The sequence below is a fragment of the Tauraco erythrolophus genome, chromosome W, assembly GCF_009769465.1.
Source record: "Tauraco erythrolophus isolate bTauEry1 chromosome W, bTauEry1.pri, whole genome shotgun sequence".
NCBI classification, from domain to species: Eukaryota; Metazoa; Chordata; class Aves; order Musophagiformes; family Musophagidae; genus Tauraco; species Tauraco erythrolophus.
Window position 1 is genome coordinate 8,635,284 of NC_141497.1, and position 18,961 is coordinate 8,654,244.

Consider the following 18,961-nt stretch of genomic DNA (forward strand, 5'->3'; position numbering starts at 1 on the left):
TACCTGGACTTATCCATAGCATTTGATACTGTCCCACACGACATCCTCATCTCTAAAATGGAAAGACGTGGTTTTGATGGATAGACCACTCGGTGGATAAGGAATTGGCTGGATGGTCGCGCTCAAAGAGTTGTGGTCAACGGTTCAATGTCCACGTGGAGGCCAATGACGAGTGGTGTTCCTCAGGGGTCAGTACTGGGACCAGTGTTATTTAACATCTTTGTTGGTGACATGGACAGTGGGATCAAGTGCACCCTCAGCAAGTTTGCAGATGACACCAAGTTGTGTGCTGTGGTGGACACACAGGAGGGAAGGGATGCCATCCAGAGGGACCTTGACAGGCTTGAGAGGTGGGCCTGTGAGAACCTCATGAAGTTCAACAAGGCCAAGTGCAAGGTCCTGCACGTGGGTCGGGGCAATCCCAAGCACATGTACAGGCTGGGCGGAGAATGGATCAAGGGCAGCCTTGAGGAAAAGGACTTGGGAATGCTGGCTGATGAGAAGCTCAACATGAGCCGGCAATGTGCACTGACAGCCCAGAAAGCCAACTGTATCCTGGGCTGCATCAAAAGGAGCGTGGCCAGCAGGTCGAGGGAGGTGATTCTGCCCCTCTACTCAGCTCTCGTGAGACCCCACCTGGAATACTGTGTTCAACTCTGGAGTCCCCGACACAAGAAGGACATGGAGCTGCTGTAGCAGGTCTAGAGGAGGGCCATGAAGACGATGCAAGGGCTGGAGCACCTCTGCTATGAAGACAGGCTGAGAGAGTTGGGGCTGTTCAGCCTGGAGAAGAGAAGGCTCCGGGGTGATTTTATTGCAGTCTTCCAGTACCTGAAGGGGGCCTACAGGAAAGCTGGAGAGGGACTTTTTACAAGGGTGTATAGTGATAGGACAAGGGGCAATGGCTTTAAACTGAAAGAGGGGAGATTTAGATTAGATATAAGAAAGAAATTTTTCACTCAGAGGGTGGTGAGGCACTGGAACAGGTTGCCCAGAGAAGCTGTAGATGCCCCATCCCTGGTAGTGTTCAAGGCCAGGTTGGATGAGGCTTTGGGCAACCTGGTGTAGTGGAGGGTTTCCCTGCCCATGGCAGGGGGGTTAAAACTAGATGATCTTTAAGGTCCCTTCCCACCCAAACCATTCTAGGATTCTATGATACCCTTGCCTCTAGGACCAAGGTAGGTTTTCTATCCTACCTACTCATGTCTTCTCTATGATCACGCAGGTAAAACCATAGTGTGCCCTGTGGTGTTTGCTGTTTCTCTTGTAGTAGGGGAACACTTGCTCCTGATAGCTGAAATTCTGGAACGTACAGGTGGGGAGTAGGACATTTCTTCTTTAAATTGTCGGAATTCCTGGGACATTTTCTCCACAGTCGAGATGCAGGCCCATAGGGAAGTACTCTCTTCATATTTCTAGAGTCGAGTAACTACATCACCCACGAGTGTTGTGTCTTCTGCAAGATGCATTACTGCCAGTGAGGAAGAATATGGTGGTGGTGCACTTCATAGAACCTTCTGGCACATGGGTCGTGTGCACTGGGCTTCATTCAGATCTTCGGGTAACTGTGTGGGTTTTTTTCTATATGTCGTGGGTTAGGCCGATCCGGCAACTAAACCCCACGCAGCTCTCCCACTCCAGTAAAGTGGAGAGGAGAAAAATGTAATAAAAGAGCTGAGGGTCAAGACAGGAACAGAGGAGCACCCACCAACCATGGTCCCGGGCAAAAGAGGCTCAGTTTTCTTAAAGCAAAACTATTTATTAACAGTTACCTACAAAGAGAAAAGCAAACAAAAACGGTTACTTGAGAGGATAACAAGAAAACAAGGCCAGGTCTTAAAAACAACACCACTCCCCCCACCTTTGCCTTTTCTTCCCGGCTCTACCTCCTCCCCCCAGCGGTGCAGGGGGGCAGGGAATGGGGGAGTGCAGGTTATTTCATTCCATGCTGGTACTGCTGCTTCTCTTAAAGGAGAAGGAGTCCTTACACCATTGTCCCTTGCTCCAGTGGATCCCCTACTCACAGGAAAGCGTGAGGTCCTACCCACTGAGAGGCAAATCCTTACCCCCATCGGATTGCCCCAAGTGCGGGCTTTACCACAGTCTCGGATTCTTAGGGAGTCGTAGCCACTCGCTCTAGCGTGGGTCGTCATACAGACTTTAAATGTGCTCCGGCGTTGGGTCATCATATCGACCTTAAATGCGTCTCCATACAGACTTAGATGCGTAAATGCGCCTTGACCTGTGTCCATAATTCACAATAGTCTCAGGCTCAGGCATCTCCTTTAACAAAGCACCTCCCCATCGGCAGGGGTTGTCCCACGGACTTTAGATGTGTACCATACTCAGGCTCTGGCATCTCTTCTCGACGTGGATCCTCCACGGTCTGCAAGTGGGTCTCTGCTTGCTCCACCGAGGACTGGTTGCAAAGGGACCGCTTGCAAGGGTCCCCCCTGCAACGTGTGCCCCCAGCTGCGGCACACGTTGTTCCATTCCATCTTCACTGACCTTAGTGTTGGTGTGGCTGTTTCTCTCAGATCTCAGTCTTTTCTGGGTGAACTCGGCCCGGTGGGCACCCTGGGAGCGGGGCTCTCCCCGAGTTCCCCAAGCAGCTCCGCAGCCGCCATTCCCAGCGGATGGCCTCGGCCCAGCACAGGCGATCGCCTGGCTGGGCGCCAGGGAGCGGGGGCCGTGCCGCCCTCCCTTCTCCTCACTCCTCACTTCTCCTCCTCACTCCTGGGCAAAGGCACACCTTTCCGGTTCCTTTTGTCCCGACGTAAATAGGGCAATTCGCAGAGGTGCCAATTGGCTCAAGCCCCGAGGGGGATGGGAGTCCGGTCTGATGGGCAGCTTCTGCCACCCGGACCTCCCTCCCCGCTTCAAACCATGACACTGTATGGGGGCAAGTTATAACGGCACAGACTGTGGGAATCCTCCCATTGTGGTCTGAGTAGCAGCAGTTCTTGTGCTTGAGGTTTGAATAGGCATAACAGGTGCCAGAGTCTGAGTAGATGCAGTACTTGTCACAGGGGTTTGAGTACAGGGCCTGCATTTGTGCCCAGCACAAGTAGCAGAAGCTGACGTTTGAATAGCCACAGTGCTTGTTGTGGGGATTGAGGCAGCAACTAAAGTAGTACCAATAACGAATTGGTAGATATTTATAAATGGTCGATTAACCCTAATCATATACATTATTAGACGTACATTCAGGAGACCTTGCAACAGTAATATACTAGTTATACCATTCCAATGATATTGAACATTCTCTGAATTCTCAAAAGCTTTTGTAATAGTCTTGAGGGGGAGATTTTAAATGGTCTGGAGCAGGAGGGGAAAATGAAAGGAGATGTCCCCCTCATGTATCAGCTCTCCAAAGGAAAAAAGCTACTGGTGTAATTGGTGACAATACTGGCCAGGTGGTGCTTAAAATTCATAAATGAAGCCCATATCCCCACCCCCCTCTGCACTGCTGAATACAGGTACAGAACTGGTCCAAATAACCACTATTTTACCAGCACCACACAGTACAACACAATGATACTCTTAATCAGCAAAATAATCTTTCATCCCAATCCAATACCCAGAGATAGTAAACTGCATATAAATACTGAACAAACAGCATATACAGCAGATAAGGTGCTAAATAATACGACTCCGAAGACAACTGTGAGAGCACATAAAACAACATTCCAGCCAGCAACATCCAAGGAAACATAATGAACAATTACAGCAAATTTGGTTTAACACAGTCCAGTCAAATCTGTCATTATCTCAACCCTTCGAGCCCCACGTTGGGTGCCAAAAAGGACTGTCCTGGCAACTAAATGCCACACAGCTGCTCACTCACTGTGATGGGTTGATGTAAAGGGTTCTGGTGGCAGGAGAGGGGATTCGCTCCCTGTGACTTCCCTGGTTTTGGAACCGGGTTAGACCCAATTCTGGCCACTAGATCGGACTCCCATCCCCCTCGGGGTTGAGCCAATCAGTGCCTCTGCGAATTGTCCTATTTAAGTTGGGACAAAGGAAGCAGAAAAAGGTGCTTTGCCTGGGAGTGAGAAGGGAGGAGGGCACTGCCCCACTCCCCACCTCCCGACCGGGGGCTGCCCACGCCGGGCCGGAGCCAGCACTGAGGATGGAGGCGGCGGAGCCGCTTGGGGAACTCGGCAAGCACCCTGCTCCTGGGGTGCCCACTGGGCCGAGTTCACCCAGAGAGGACTAAGATCTGAGAGAAACGGCCACACAGACACCAGGTCAGTGAAGATGGAACGGGACGAGGTGTGCTGGAGTTGAGTTTCCCCTGCAACCGGTGGCGAGACGGCAGGTGGCCCCCCTGCAGCCAGGACAGACTTAGTGGGGCAGAGACCCACTCGCAGCCCGTGGAGAAGCCCACGCTGGCGAAAGAGATGCCTGAGCCTGAGAGAGGTTGTGGAGCATGGGATGCACAACAGGTAGAGAGGCATCTAGAGTCCGTGGGACGACCCACGCCAGAGCAAGTGGCAACAGCTCCTTAAGAATCCGTGACTGTGGTAAGTGCCCACACTGGAGCAATCCGATGGGGAAGGATTGCATCCTGCGGATAGGACTCACGCTGGAGAAGTCTGTGGATTTTTTCCTTGTGAGTAGGGGATCCACTGGAGCAAGGGAAAAGGGCGTAAGGACTCCTTCTCCTTTAAGAAAAGGAGTGGCAGGAACAACATGGGATGAACTCACCTGCACTCCCCCATTCCCTGTCCCCCTGCACCGCTGGGGGAGGAGGTAGAGCCAGGAAGAAAAGGAAAGGTGAGAGAGGGAGGTGTTGCTTTTAAGATCTGGCTTTGTTTCTTTTTATCCTCTCAAGTAACTGGTTTTGTTTCTCTTTATCCTTTCAAGTAACTGTTAATAAATTGTTTTGCTTTATTCCCAAGCCAAGTCTGTTTAGCCCGGGACCATGGTTGGTGGGTGCTCATTCTCTGTTGTTGTCTCGACCCTCAGTCCTTTTATTACATTTTTCTCCTCTCCACTTCACTGGAGAAGGAGTGAAAGAGCGGCTGTGTGGAGTTTAGTTGCCGGATTGGCTTAAACCATGACATTCACCCTCCCTCGCCCTTGGGCAATGGGGAAGAAAATTAAAGGGGAAAAGGAAAGTATACTCGTGTGTTGAGATAAGAACAATTTAACAATAACAATAATATAAAATTAAAAGTAATCATGATAAAATAATAACAGTAATAATAATATATAAATTAACATATATATATATAGTGATAATAATATATAAGAACAAGTGATGCACAATGTAATTGCTCACCACGCGATGATCAACGCCTGTCCCATCCTGGCAAGCGATCTTGAAACAGATAAGTCCTGATACCACAATCCCAGATGAGTGAGAGGTCAAAAAAAAAGTGAGAGAGAGAGAGAGTCCCACAAAAGAAAATGAGAACTTCTTCTCAGTCAACCCTCATCTATTTACTGGGCATGACACTGCATGATATGGAGTACTCCATGTGCCAATTTGGTCCTCAATCCTAAGTCTAAGTTCGAATCATAAGAGGAGTTCTGGGCCCTTTGTCCCAGCTATGCCTCACTCCCCCCAGCTTGTTGTGCTCCTACATGTTTTCAAAAATATGGGGAGCTGAAAGGTCCTTGCTGTCTCAGTGCCAACTATAAACATCAGTGCACTATCAACATTCTTGTCATAACAAATCCTAGACTAAAACCAAAACACAGAACTCTCCTAGCTGCTAAAAAGAAAAAACTAACTCTGCCCCAGTCAAAACCAGGACAGGGGCTATGTAGCTAGGTGAACATACAGTATTCATATGGTTGTGCAAGTGTTTGTTCTAAATTTCAATTCCTTCTTATAAATTATTCATATGATTTTTTTGCTTATATAAGCTCTCCTAATCACAGAGAGACTGAATTGGGCCAAAGGAAAAAATGCTATGTGATATATTATGTGCAAAATTCCCAACAAGGAAATCTCAATTTTAATTTGTTAAACATTCAGAATGTTAATTTATTATTTGTGCTTTGTGTAAAGTACAAAGATGTAAAGAAATTTAATCGAAGTAATGATTCTCTGTTAACAAATATGAGCCAAATTTTAATTGATTTTATACATTTCTGTGGTTGAAGTTTGCAGAGCTAAAATTGTTATATTATTTACCTTTCTAACAAATTTTTATGTTCATTGTATATTGCTCCTTACTATAATATCCTGAAGGTTGGCCAAGCAAGATAATTTTTTTTCTTACTCTATGATTTTTTTTTGTGATCGAACATCCCATAGTAACTCCCTAAAGTTTGTTGCTGAGAACTATATCTTCAGGAATGGAAATTTATGCTTATAATTTGAAATACACAGTGCTATATTCTAGATATTTTGGAGTGTATATTTTGTTTTAGTTGTTAGTTTAGTTATTAACTCATTGCTGTCTTTTTTTACTACTTCTGTTTTGTCTTCAAAATAAAAGTTTTAATTCAGTGCTGCTTCAGTTGTTACTGTTTCTGCTGTTTTGATATGGAACTGGTCCTTGTAGCAACCACCTTGCAAGCACCATAACCACTTGGCAATGTTCTGCCCTGCACTGAACAAGCTGTCTGCTTTGTGCAGAAAAGTAGTGTCCAGTGACTGAAGTATGTTCTTATTTGTCTTGCAGGCACAGGAGAGAGTGGCAAAAGCACGTTCATCAAACAGATGAGAATCATTCATGGATCAGGTTACTCTGATGAAGACAAAAGGGGCTTTACAAAATTGGTGTACCAGAATATATTTACAGCAATGCAGGCCATGATCAGAGCCATGGATACCCTCAAAATCCCATACAAGTATGAACATAATAAGGTGAGATTTTTGTTTATTTCCATAGATGAACCTTTTCCTCTTTTATCTTTACGAAATGTACTGAAAGTCTCTAAAAATTATACATCGCATACAAATTATATTCAACCTAAAGTTTAGAAGAAAAGGGCCTGCCTCTAGTTCTTTGCCCTTTGCACTGTTCTGACAACTCAGATGCTGTTCTTAATGAGATGTCTGGGGGATTTGTCATAGGGAGAGGGTAAAGGGCAGGCTAGTATTTGTCTGTGACTTTAGTTATCTTTCCTCCTTTCCTCCTAGCCCATATTCTGACCAGAGTGCAGTTAAGCTATTTTTCTGGTTTGTACCAGTACTACTTAAGGTTTTCCATTAATATTATGTGGGGGAAAAATAAAATTATTAGAAAAATAAGTGGAGATATCTGCTTGTGTGTGAGTATATTATGAAATAAAACATTTTATGACGCCTTAGAATAAGCAATTTCTTTTGAAAGTGATGATATTGACATTTAGAAAGAGAAAATACATTTAAAGTGTTTTGTACAGTTTATCTTTGATTAGTCTAACTTCTTTCCATTTTTTCCATTCAGAAATTGAAATCCAATGTATAAATGGTATAATTTGTATTAAAAAGGAAATTTGCATGTATATTTCAGCTCCACGTTTTCGCTGTACATAAAGCACTGAATTTTCTAACAAGCTGACTTGAAAAGTTAGTCGATTGTGAAGTGCATATTTTTCTTCAGAGTTGACATTAACTGTCACTTTTCTGTAGTATATGAAAGTCCTAATCATAAATCAGTAAATTCCCATCAGTTCTAATAGGGCTAGATGTGGAGTAAAGTAAAACTTACCGAAGTTGTCATGTTCTAGATGCAATGCAAATGCAGACAGCGTGGGGAATAAACAAGAAGATTTAGAGATGTGTGCACGCCTGCAAGGTTATGATCTTATTGGCATCACGGAGACATGGTGGATGAATCCTATGACTGCAGTGATGGAATGGAAGGGTACAAGCTCTTTAGGAAAGACAGGCAGTAGAGATAAGAAAGAGGTGTCACCCTCTATGTCAAAGACCAGCTGGAGTGCATGGAGCTCCACCTGGGGATGGATGAAGAGCATATAAAGAGTTTATGGGTCAGGATTAAAGGGAGGGCAGGGACATCTATTCGGAGTGTATCTATGACTTAGGATCATGGTGGTGTTAGGTAAATACATTCCTGAAGTCCCTACAGTACATGGACCTCCCCTTATATGCGAAGGAATACCCTGCCAAGCTCTATTATAGCCCTACAGAAGCAGTTACTAGCATTTTGTTTTGGTACAGCCTTGCAGAAGCAGTTACTGGCATATTGTTCCCCTTTCTGGGAGTCTTACCATCTCGACTATGCCCAAGATTCCGCTGAGCAGGAGGGTGTCAATCAGCAGGGTCATTGCAGAGAAGGGAGGCCGGCAGGGCACCTTCAGGGCGTCCCCTGTTTATCCACAAAGTGTGCTCTGCAGCCTCCTTCTGCTCCGCTCTGAGCCATCTCTTTTACACCCTCAACAGAGTCTATGAAAAAGGTACTGACTGGGCATTGCTGCACACGTGGCCAGTGCGTGCAATAAGGCTGCCAGGTATGTGTTCTGCTGGCTGACAGCGTTTTTTTGCGAATCGCAACATGTTGTTCAATAACAATCCTCCCAGCTTCCTTTTTCAAAGTTACATACTCACAACTAAGTCCAGTTTGTAATTCTTTGTCATTAATTTGGTACCAGTCAATTCTTTTCCTTCCAGTAGCTACAGGTGGAATCCATACACCTTCCAACCGGAAAAAACACACAAAGCATATATACAAGCAACTTTCACACACGTAATATACCAAACAATGAGAAACATAAAAACAGTTTATATATTAATCTGAAATCTTCTGCTACGAGTCTTTTGAACCATTCTCCTTGTTCGGCGTTTCTGTGATCTCTGCTTGCTCTGCTCATTCCTGAATCTCCCTTTCTCTATCTGTAGTTTCAAAAGTCCTGGTTGGCTTTACGTTTCTTGCTGGCAACCAGTATGGACCTGTGGGAAGAAGAACACAAGCAGACCTTCCTCCCCATGTGAGCAGAGGCACAGGGCCGTCCCAATGAGTTGAGTCCAGTTCCTTATAGAATCATAGAATCATAGAACGGTTAGGGTTGGAAGGGACCTTAAAGATCATCTAGTTCCAACCCCCCTGCCATGGGCAGGGAAACCCTCCACTACACCACGTTGCCCAAAGCCTCGTCCAACCTGGCCTTGAACACTGCCAGGGATGGGGCATCCACAACTTCTCTGGGCAACCTGTTCCACTGCCTCACCACTCTCAGAGTGAAAAATTTCTTTCTTATATCTAACCTAAATCTGCCCTCTTTCAGTTTAAATCCATTGCCCCTTGTCCTATCACTACACGCCCTTGTAAAAAGTCCCTCTCCAGCTTTCCTGTAGGCCCCCCTAAGGTACTGGAAAGCTGCTATAAGATCACCCCGGAGCCTTCTCTTCTCCAGGCTGAACATCCCCAACTCTCTCAGCCTGTCTTCATAGCAGAGGTGCTCCAGCCCTCTGATCATCTTCGTGGCCCTCCTCTGGACTCGTTCCAGGAGCTCTATGTCCTTCTTGTGTTGGGGACTCCAGAGCTGAACACAGTATTCCAGGTGGGGTCTCACGAGAGCTGAGTAGAGGGGCAGAATCACTTCCCTCGACCTGGCTGGCCACGCTCCTTTTGAGACAGCCCAGGATACGGTTGGCTTTCTGGGCTGCCAGCGCACATTGCCAGCTCATGTTGAGCTTCTCATCCACCAGCACTCCCAAGTCCTTTTCCTCAGGGCTGCTCTCAATCCATTCTCCACCCAGCCTGTACTTGTGCTTGGGATTGCCCCCACCCACGTGCAGGACCTTGCACTTGGCCTTGTTGAACTTCATGAGGTTCTCACAGGCCCATCTCTCCAGCCTGTCAAGGTCCCTCTGGATGGCATCCCTTCCCTCCTGTGTGTCCACCACAGCACACAACTTGGTGTCATCTGCAAACTTGCTGAGGGTGCACTTGATCCCACTGTCCATGTCTCCAACAAAGATGTTAAACAGCACTGGTCCCAGTATCGACCCCTGAGGAACACCACTCGTCACTGGCTTCCACATGGACATTGAACCGTTGACCACAACTCTTTGAGCGTGACCATCCAGCCAATTCCTTATCCACCGAGTGGTCTATCCATCAAAACCACATCTTTCCAGTTTAGAGATGAGGATGTTGTGTGGGACAGTATCAAATGCTTTGGATAAATCCAGGTAGACGATGTCAGTTGCTCTTCCCCTATCCATCAATGCCGTAACCTCATCATAGAAGGCCACCAAATTAGTCAGGCAGGATTTGCCCTTAGTGAAGCCATGTTGACTGTCACCAATCACCTCCTTATTTTCTATGTGCCTTAGCATAGTCGCCAGGAGGATCTGCTCCATGATCTTGCCAGGCACAGAGGTGAGACTGACTGGCCTGTAGTTCCCTGGGTCTTCTTTTTTCCCCTTTTTAAGGATGGGGGTTATGTTTCCCTTTTTCCAATCATTGGGAACTTCACCAGATTGCCACGACTTCTGAAATATGATGGATAGTAGGCTTAGCAACTTCATCTGCCAGTTCCCTCAGGACCCGCAGATGCACCTCATCAGGTCCCATGGACTTGTCCACCTTCAGGTTCTTTAGATGGTCTCGAACCTGATCTTCTCCTACAGTGGGCAGTTCTTCATTCTCCCAGTCCCTGCCTTTGCCTTCCGTGACTTGGGCCATGCCGCTAGAGCTCTTGCCAGTGAAGACTGAGGCAAAGAAATCATTGAGAACCTCATCCTTCTCCATATCCTGGGTGGCCAGATCTCCTGTTTCCTTCCGGAGAGGGCCTACATTTGCCCTAGATCTCTTTTTCTCACTGACATATCTATAGAAGCCTTTCTTGTTGCCCTTGATGTCCCTAGCTAGATTTAACTCTATCAGGGCTTTGGCTTTCCTAACCTGATCTCTGGTTACTCGGACAATTTCTCTGTATTCTTCCCAGGCTACCTGTCCTTGCTTCCACCCCCTGTAGGCTTTCTTTTTGTGCCCAAGTTGATCCAGGAGCTCCTTGTTCATCCATGCAGGCCTCCTGGTGTTCCTACCAGACTTTTTCTTTGTTGGGATGCACCGCTCCTGAGCTTGGAGGAGGTGATCCTTGAATATTAACCAGCTTTCTTGGGCCCCTCTTCCCTCTAGGGCCTCATCTCATTGTACTCTAGCGAGGAGATCCTTGAAGAGGCCAAAGTCTGCTTTCCTGAAATCCAGGGTAGTGAGCCTGCTACGCACCCTCCTTGCTTCCCTAAGTATCTTGAATTCTACCATTTCATGATCGCTGCAGCCAAGGCTGTCCTTGAGCGTCACGTTCCCCACCAGCCCTTCTCTGTCAGTGAGAACAAGGTCCAGCGTAGCACCTCTCCTCGTTGGTTCCTCTACCACTTGGAGAAGGAAGTTATCATCCATGCATTCCAGGAACCTCCTGGATTGCCTGTGCCTTGCTGTGTTGTCCTTCCAACAGATATCAGGGTGGTTGAAGTCCCCCATGAGGACCAGGGCTCGTGAACGTGAGGCTGCTCCTATCTGTCTGTAGAGGGCCTCATCCACCCAGTCCTCCTGGTCGGGTGGTCTGTAGCAGACCCCTACTACTACGTCCCCTGTCCCTGCTCTGCCTTTAATCCTAACCCATAAGCTCTCAGTCGGGACCTCATTCCTCCCCAGGTGCAGCTCCATGCACTCTAGCTGATCCTTGACATAGAGGGCAACTCCTCCTCCTCTTCTTCCTTGCCTATCCCTCCTAAAGAGCCTGTACCCTTCTATTCTGACACTCCAGTCATAGGAGTCATCCCACCACGTCTCCGTGATGCCAATAAGATCATATCCCAGCAGGATATATAAGATCATATCCCAGCATATAATATGCCGTTGTTTTTTCTACCAAAATGGCACTGGTTTTAAAATGACGATTCACAGCCGTAGTATGTTGCCTGGAAGCAGACAAATTAAGAAAATTTAAAACATACGTAGCTTTGTCTAAGGATTCCTGTGGGGAAGTATACAGAAGGTTCCCCCTTTTTTGTTTATCAAGCATTTGCTTTAACGTTAAATGATTTCGTTCACCAATAGCTTGTCCCATAGGTGAATGAGGGACACCGGTAGTGTGAGTCACTCCCTAATCCTGTAAAAAGGCACCATACCGGACCATTGTCTGTCCCGATTTTCTTCGCTACTCCCATGGTTTTCTCCAGTGTGAGCAGTAGCAACGACAAAGGCAGAAAACATATCAACAGTTACATGCATGTATTTAGACCGACAAAACAATTGAATATAAGTAATATCAGTTTGCCATAATTCATTGTCACATAAACCTCTTGGATTTACTCCTGCTGGAGTATTTGAAGGAACAATACATTGACAGTCAGGGCAGGCGTGTACAATCTGCTGAGCTTGATCTGCTGTCTGACCTGACGGAGAGCACCATCTACCACCAATTGACAAATTGTAGGACTACTCATCATTCCTTGAGGCAGAACAATCCAATGATATTGTTGCGTGGGTCGTTCATTGTTAAGCACTGGAACTGAAAAGGCAAATCTAGGACAATTGTCAGGGTGTAAAAAAATAGTAAAAAAGAATCTTTTAAATCAATCACCATCAAATGCCAAGTTTCTGGAATCATAGTAGGATTTGGTACACCCGGTTGTAATGCACCCATTGGTGACATGATTGCATTAATAGCTCTTAAATCTTGTAATAATCTCCGTTTTCCTGATTTCTTTGGGATAACAAATATTGGAGCATTCCATGGGCTAGTGGAGGGAACTATATGTCCTAATTTGAGCTGTTCATCGACTAATTTTTGAGCCCACTCCAGCCGCTCACCTTTTAACGGCCACTGATCGACCCAGACCAGCTTGTCAGTCAACCAGGCCAGCTTGAGTCGGGGCTGGACATTAGTGACCTGGGCTAAAAATTTGTGGTTAGTCCCACATTCCACTGATTCAACAAATCCCGACCCCATAATGTATATGGGACATCAAGAACATATGGTTTCAAAATAGCTTGTTTGTTACCTGGGCCTACTACTAGCAAGGACTGTGCACTCTGCTGTGGGATCTGTGTTCCACCTACTCCGATTACAGCTGCCAGGGCTTGTATCAGAGGCCAAGAGGGCAGCCAGTCAGAATTTTTCACTATAGATACATCAGCCCCCGTGTCAACTAGGCCAGAAAAAGCCTTGCCATTAATGATTACTGTTAAAAGAGGTTGTGCAGCTGTGACTTTCTGTGTCCAAAAAATTTTTGGTTGGCCTGTGCTACCAAATGCTCCTATACCTCTATCTGTGTTACATAATGGAGGTGATGTGGTGCTTCGCGGCATCAAAAGCAATTGTGCTACTTTTTCTTGTCGGAATAGTGTATGGTGATGAAGGAGTCTATGCCATCTTTTTTTTTTTTTTTTTTTTTATGCTCAGAATCAATTACCCTTGGGAGTACAAACAATCCTGATTTCATGGTGGATGATTGTCCCTGCAATAGTGCACATAATCCTTGTGGTATAGGACCAGAAACACCAGTAGGAATTAAATGCACCAACGTGTCAGTGATTGCTGTTGATTGAAACATTTAGCTGCCAATACCTCTGGTTCATAGTGTTCCGAGCCCGCATTCTGACACGCCTTTATTAAATCTGCAATTGTTTTTGCCCGATTTCTAATAGGATCAATAGCTCGCCAGCAGTCTGCATTAGCATTTTCCATCGCTAACTGGAGTAGCAAGACATCTGCAGTATCCGGATTTTCTACTTGTCTCTGCACTGCCATTTGTAGCTGATCAAGGAAATGTTCATAAGGTTCCTGTGCTCCCTGCTGAATGGAAGCAAAGGAAGCCTCCCCTGTCCCAAAATCAGGGACACATCTTAATGCTCTGATAGGCAATTCAGTCAGTTGTTTGAAAGCCACCTGCTGTAACCCTGCCTGTGCCTGATTTTGACTGATATGTGACATTTTATCCATCTCAAAATGTTTAGCTATTGGAGCTAGATCATCTTTTCATCGATTTAAGAAATTTAACACATATAATGCTTTAGCTATTCTTTTTGTTGGGACATTTCCCTATCATTCCCCCTTCTTGTTTTAAAAGCATATTTTTCAAGTACCATGTGTGCATTCTATGATCGTTTGCCCATTAGGATTGTAAGGAATATCAGTAATGTGTTCGATACCTCATGATGACAAAAATACATGCGTCCAATGAAAGGTGTATGCCAAAGTTCCTGCGAGCGTAAACCACGAGGATTAACACCATGCATTGGTGGCATGAACATATTTTGACAGCTACTACACGACTGTACGACTGAGCGGGCTTGCTCTCATGTTAAGCCTTATTGTCACCTAATGGCGTCAGCATTCTGATGGTAGAAGTCATGCGAGATCTTTGCCTGCATTAACGAGTTTGGTACAAGAGCCGCACTCGTGAGAGGGTCAGCTCGCCTGTTCCCTTCTGTTATAGGCCCTGGAAGTGTGGTGTGCGCTCGCAGGTGTACAACGAAATATGCACGTTTACGGTTTTGCAACACTGATATCCAAGTTAAGTGTTAGATGTGCTGTCTCTTGGTAAAACCTGGGCCACAGGCGGCGGCGAAGAGGCCGCTCTCCAGGCGCGGCCTGCGGTGGTGATGAGGGGCGGAGGCGGCAGCGTCAGCGTAGGCGGGGCGGGGGGGTGTCAGCCTTCCCTCGCCTCAGCCGGCCCCGGTGTAGCGGGGCGGGTCGGGGGACGGACAACTCAGCCGCCCTGTGACGGCCGCCCCCCTTGTTGTTGTTGTTGTTGCCGTTGCCGCCGCGGCTCCGGCCGCTCGCGCTCCGTAATCGCCGCCGCCCCCTCCCACCGAGGAGGACCATCAGCTGCAATAGAACCAGCACAGCGGGGCACGCAGCGTGTCTCCAGCCCCTCCAGCCGCGGTTTGCTCCCGCACATGAGCGACAGCGCCGAGGCAGACGCCGCGCCCGTGGCCCCGGCCGGCGGCGGCGGCGGCGTTCCCGGGGCGCTGCCGGGCGTGGTGGGCGGCGCGGCGCGTGGAGCCGAGGGCGGCGCGGCTGGCGGGAGTGCTGATGTATCAACATCGTTGGAAGAAGGAGGGGGGAAGGAAATAAGTCTGGCTCTCGTTCGGGGCCCTGGATCAAAAGGATTCGGTGATGACTTTTCCAGGCCGGCAGCTCTACACAGTTCCTCTGCCGGTGGGGCCGTGAGGGAGGCGGGGCCGGGGCTGCGAGTGCCGCCGGTGCCGCGGGGGGAGGCGGACGCCGACGCCCCCTCGCCCCCACTCTCCCCACCGCGCCCTTCAACGCCTCGAACACAGCACACCGGGCTGTCAGCTGTCGCTGCGCGGCGGCATCCCCACGGGTGGCTGCGTCCCAAAGTTTAACGTTATAGTGTCCCAAGTCCCCGTCATATATATATTTGAAGAGTTTGCCTCCAGTACATGGGCCGATACCCAAACCAGGAGTTGTATCAAGTTCATACTGTTGACAGTGCCGTTCTGTTTCTTTAGCACTTTTGTCAACACCTTAAGTACAGACTTATGTTCTGTTGAAGCCGTGCTTCCCATCGTTCCCAGTTGCTTACCTCCTCCTGTTGAGGTAATTGTTGTGTTGCTTTTTCTCTTTCGGTTCCTATTTCTTTTCTCTTTTGGTTCCTATTTCTTCATGTCTCCCGATATGGAAGACCCCATCGTCCCTGGCTGCGCACCTGTATCCTGCAGGTGTCACTGGTCCGGACTCTTCAGCTCTTCAGCTCTCATATCCCGCTGATAATTTCGGTCCAGACCCTCAGCTCTCAACTGCTGATTCGTCCAGCCAGGCCCCGCCGCCTGTCGCTCGCACTCGGTGACTCAAAGGCCCATCAGTCGACTTGAATATCAGGTCCCTGTTCGGGCACCATTTGCGGCAGGCTAACGCACGGACTCCATAGATGTGATACCAGAGACCTTTATTACAATTTACAAGCAGCTTTTATAGATCATTTTTCCAGCCACGATGTGTCCACGCACCCTTTACTTAGTTATGATGGGTTACAACCAGTAGTGCACGTGCCTGTTTTAGCTTTGCTATTGGCTATGCCTAAAAAAGCATTATTTTCTATCTGCTAAGCTAAATGTCAGCTTCTCACACTCCCTGTGTCAGCTTCTCACACTCCCCATGCCAGCTGCTCACACTCCCTTTTCCTTTTTATCAGCATTCAGCATTTTCAGATTGGATATTAGGAAAAAATTTTTTACCATGAGAGTTGTAGAACACTGGAACAGGTTGCCCAGAGAGGTGGTGGATGCTCCATCCCTGGAGACGTTCAAGGCCAGGTTGGACGAGGCCCTGAGCAACCTGATCTAGTTGGAGATATCCCTGTTCCTTGCAGGGGGGTTGGACTAGATGACCTTTGAGGGTCCCTTCCAGCCCTAACCATTCTATGATTCTATGATTCTTCCTCTTTATCGGTGTTTCCCAACTTCGTCAAGAACACAGGCTTAAATCATCAAGGTCAAACCCCAACTGTAACTGTGTGTATGATTCCACAGGGGAGCAAGTTGGTGGGGTCTTTCACCTTGAGTATTCTCCATGTCTGATCTTCTACAATTGTATTTTGCTGAAGAGAGTAAGAGGAGGAAAATAAACAAGAACTGTTATACTGCTGCTTTTTTCTTGGTTCCCGTATTCCTTTTGAGTAGTTAGTCTTTTTGAAACTTGGTGAGTTTCTCAGAAAATTTTCTCCCGCAGTATGGGTTGTGGAATTCATCACAGGGGGGTCATTCTTTGACATAACCTCATTTTGTCCAGCTATATGAAGCTAAGGTGTCTGTGAAGTACAGTCTTTCTGATTTGGTTGTATTTTCAAACACTTTATTTTGTGGACAGAGGGTTATACCAGCTGCAGAGTTTTAGAGAATTGTAATACAATGTTTGTTAAAATAAGTATACCAAGTGACTGTGGAACCAAGCAGAAAACAGTGTCATAATTTTAGGCTTTACAGTTGATGGTATTGTACAAAATGCAAAACATTCCTTCTATAAGCTATGCGTAAAGAAGCAAAGTATCTTTTCCTTATGAAGCGCAAAAACGTAATGCATACTTTTACCATGTAAAATTTTGTCTCAGAAAATGGAGTTTATACATTGATAGGCTGAATAAAATGTGCTTAACCAGAACCATACCACACCCAAAATTCAGGCATCTGTATCTCCATCTCCTAATTGTGCCTCAGTGCATCAGCAGATGAATGTAATGAGTAACAAGAATAAGTCTTCTCTGTTATGATATTACTGGTGTCAGCACTGTTATAGTTCATAAATAAAATCAGTAACTGAGCAAAGCATTTTTTTCTGCACTATATAGAATTTTTTCCTCAACATAACCAATTATAGAATAAGGGAAAGGCTTGAGCACTTCAATATTTTTCTTGTTTTGATGGAATCTTGCCTTTTTGAGTGTTAGTCTGTGCTATATTTCATGCTTTTACAGCATCTTGCTGTTCAGCAGCCTAATGCTGTTAGAGACCAATGGGTAGGACTGAAATATTAATGTAATAGATTTTAAAATGACGAAGAGTGCTGGAAAAGTGTTCAAAGCTGTTTTCCAGAGACTATTTGAATGCAGACCTCTTCTCTCTCTCCTCCTGAGTGCTGAACTGTGGCACTATCCACTGCTCCAGCCTCTGCATCCCTTGTCCTACTTGCATTCTCATAGTGAGCAGTCCCGGAATAACCCAATGCTTGATTTACAGTGCAGAGTCATGAATGGAAAGCAGCAGTAGCATGCCCAGCATATGCTGCCTTGGATTACTATGAGGTAAAAAATCTCTTTGGCACTAGGTCCTCTTTGTGTAAATGATGTGTGGTGGGCTGTAGGGATCCTTCCATCTTCGATTCCTGTCTCTGTCGGCAACTCATTATGTGACCACCAGAAAGTCACTTTTGTCAGAAGTGTTGAATATGCTTGTTAAATTTGAGTAATTTAATCTAAATATCTTATAATAATGCCTTAATTTCTTTTACTTGCTTTACATACTTAGTGCAGCGTATGCTAGCTATTGAAATTGATGTACTTATTAGCAGCTAAGAAACTAAATATAGATCTTGGATTGGATCCTACAGCATTTAAATTTACATTAACTTTGTTTACTTTAAAGCTATAAAACTTGAAACAAATAAATTTGAATATGATAATTTTCTCTTTTATCCCTCTCTTTTTACCTCTGTGTAAAAGCTGTTTCCTTCCTTTATAACTTTATTGTACCAAAGTGTTAGTCATACTAGTTTGGGGTTGCTGCAAAACCTGTATGATTGTAGAAGTGAATGCTGGAATCATATATTTGTGGCTCAGTGCCTTGTGCCACTGTGCTGCAATACAGAAATATGTGCTCTGCATATTACAGGAGCTGTTTCAGCTCTCATAAATTAGTCTTAATTTTGGAAATTGCAGGAGTGTGCATAGTCAGTTTGTAATAAATGTGAGAAACAAGCCCATGTAAATAGTTTTCACGTAGTTTATTCGGGGACAAAGTGGAGCAAAGATCACAGCGCTGGGCATATGACCGTAGCCAGAGGCACGCAGACACAATCATTGGTGGGTGATTTATACTATAATCCGTTACGTACTCATAAATGTTTTTACATATTCATTATTATCTTGGGGGACAGGGAGGAGATAGTGCAATTAGTATTTACATAGATCCGCCTTACCTCCCCCCTCCCACCAATCATGCGCAGTTGGTCCTGGTGGTCGTCCTGGGGGTCGGTGTGGATGAAGTCAGGAGTCTTCATCAGCCTGAACTTTTCACCGTGGATGAAGTCAGGAGTCTTCATCAGCATGACCTTCTCACCTCCTCCAGTTCCAGCTGGCTTCAGTCCGTCAGTTTCTTATCTTGGGTAGGGAGTTTACCGCTCTCAAAGATTTACAATCTACTTTCCACCGCTCTGGGGGATTATGTATATTTGTATTTTTTTATTTTAACTGTAAGTGTCCTTGTTATGCAGTCTTAATTAACTCTAGGCAAAAGCAAAAATTTTTAACCACTTCCTTACTTCTCACAATCCACCCTTTTTATATTACATTTTGCTT

At 46.1% G+C, this 18,961-nt stretch overlaps 1 protein-coding gene across 1 annotated transcript in view; it reads left to right on the forward strand.

Annotated features, from left to right (window-relative positions):
• LOC147526201 (guanine nucleotide-binding protein G(q) subunit alpha-like) overlaps positions 1-18,961 on the forward strand; it is a 310,254-nt gene that overhangs the window by 119,416 nt on the left and 171,877 nt on the right. The window contains exon 2 of the mRNA XM_086630244.1: positions 6,642-6,826. Within this exon, the coding sequence (XP_086486370.1) occupies positions 6,642-6,826 (185 nt within the window). The remainder of the gene's footprint in view (positions 1-6,641; positions 6,827-18,961) is intronic.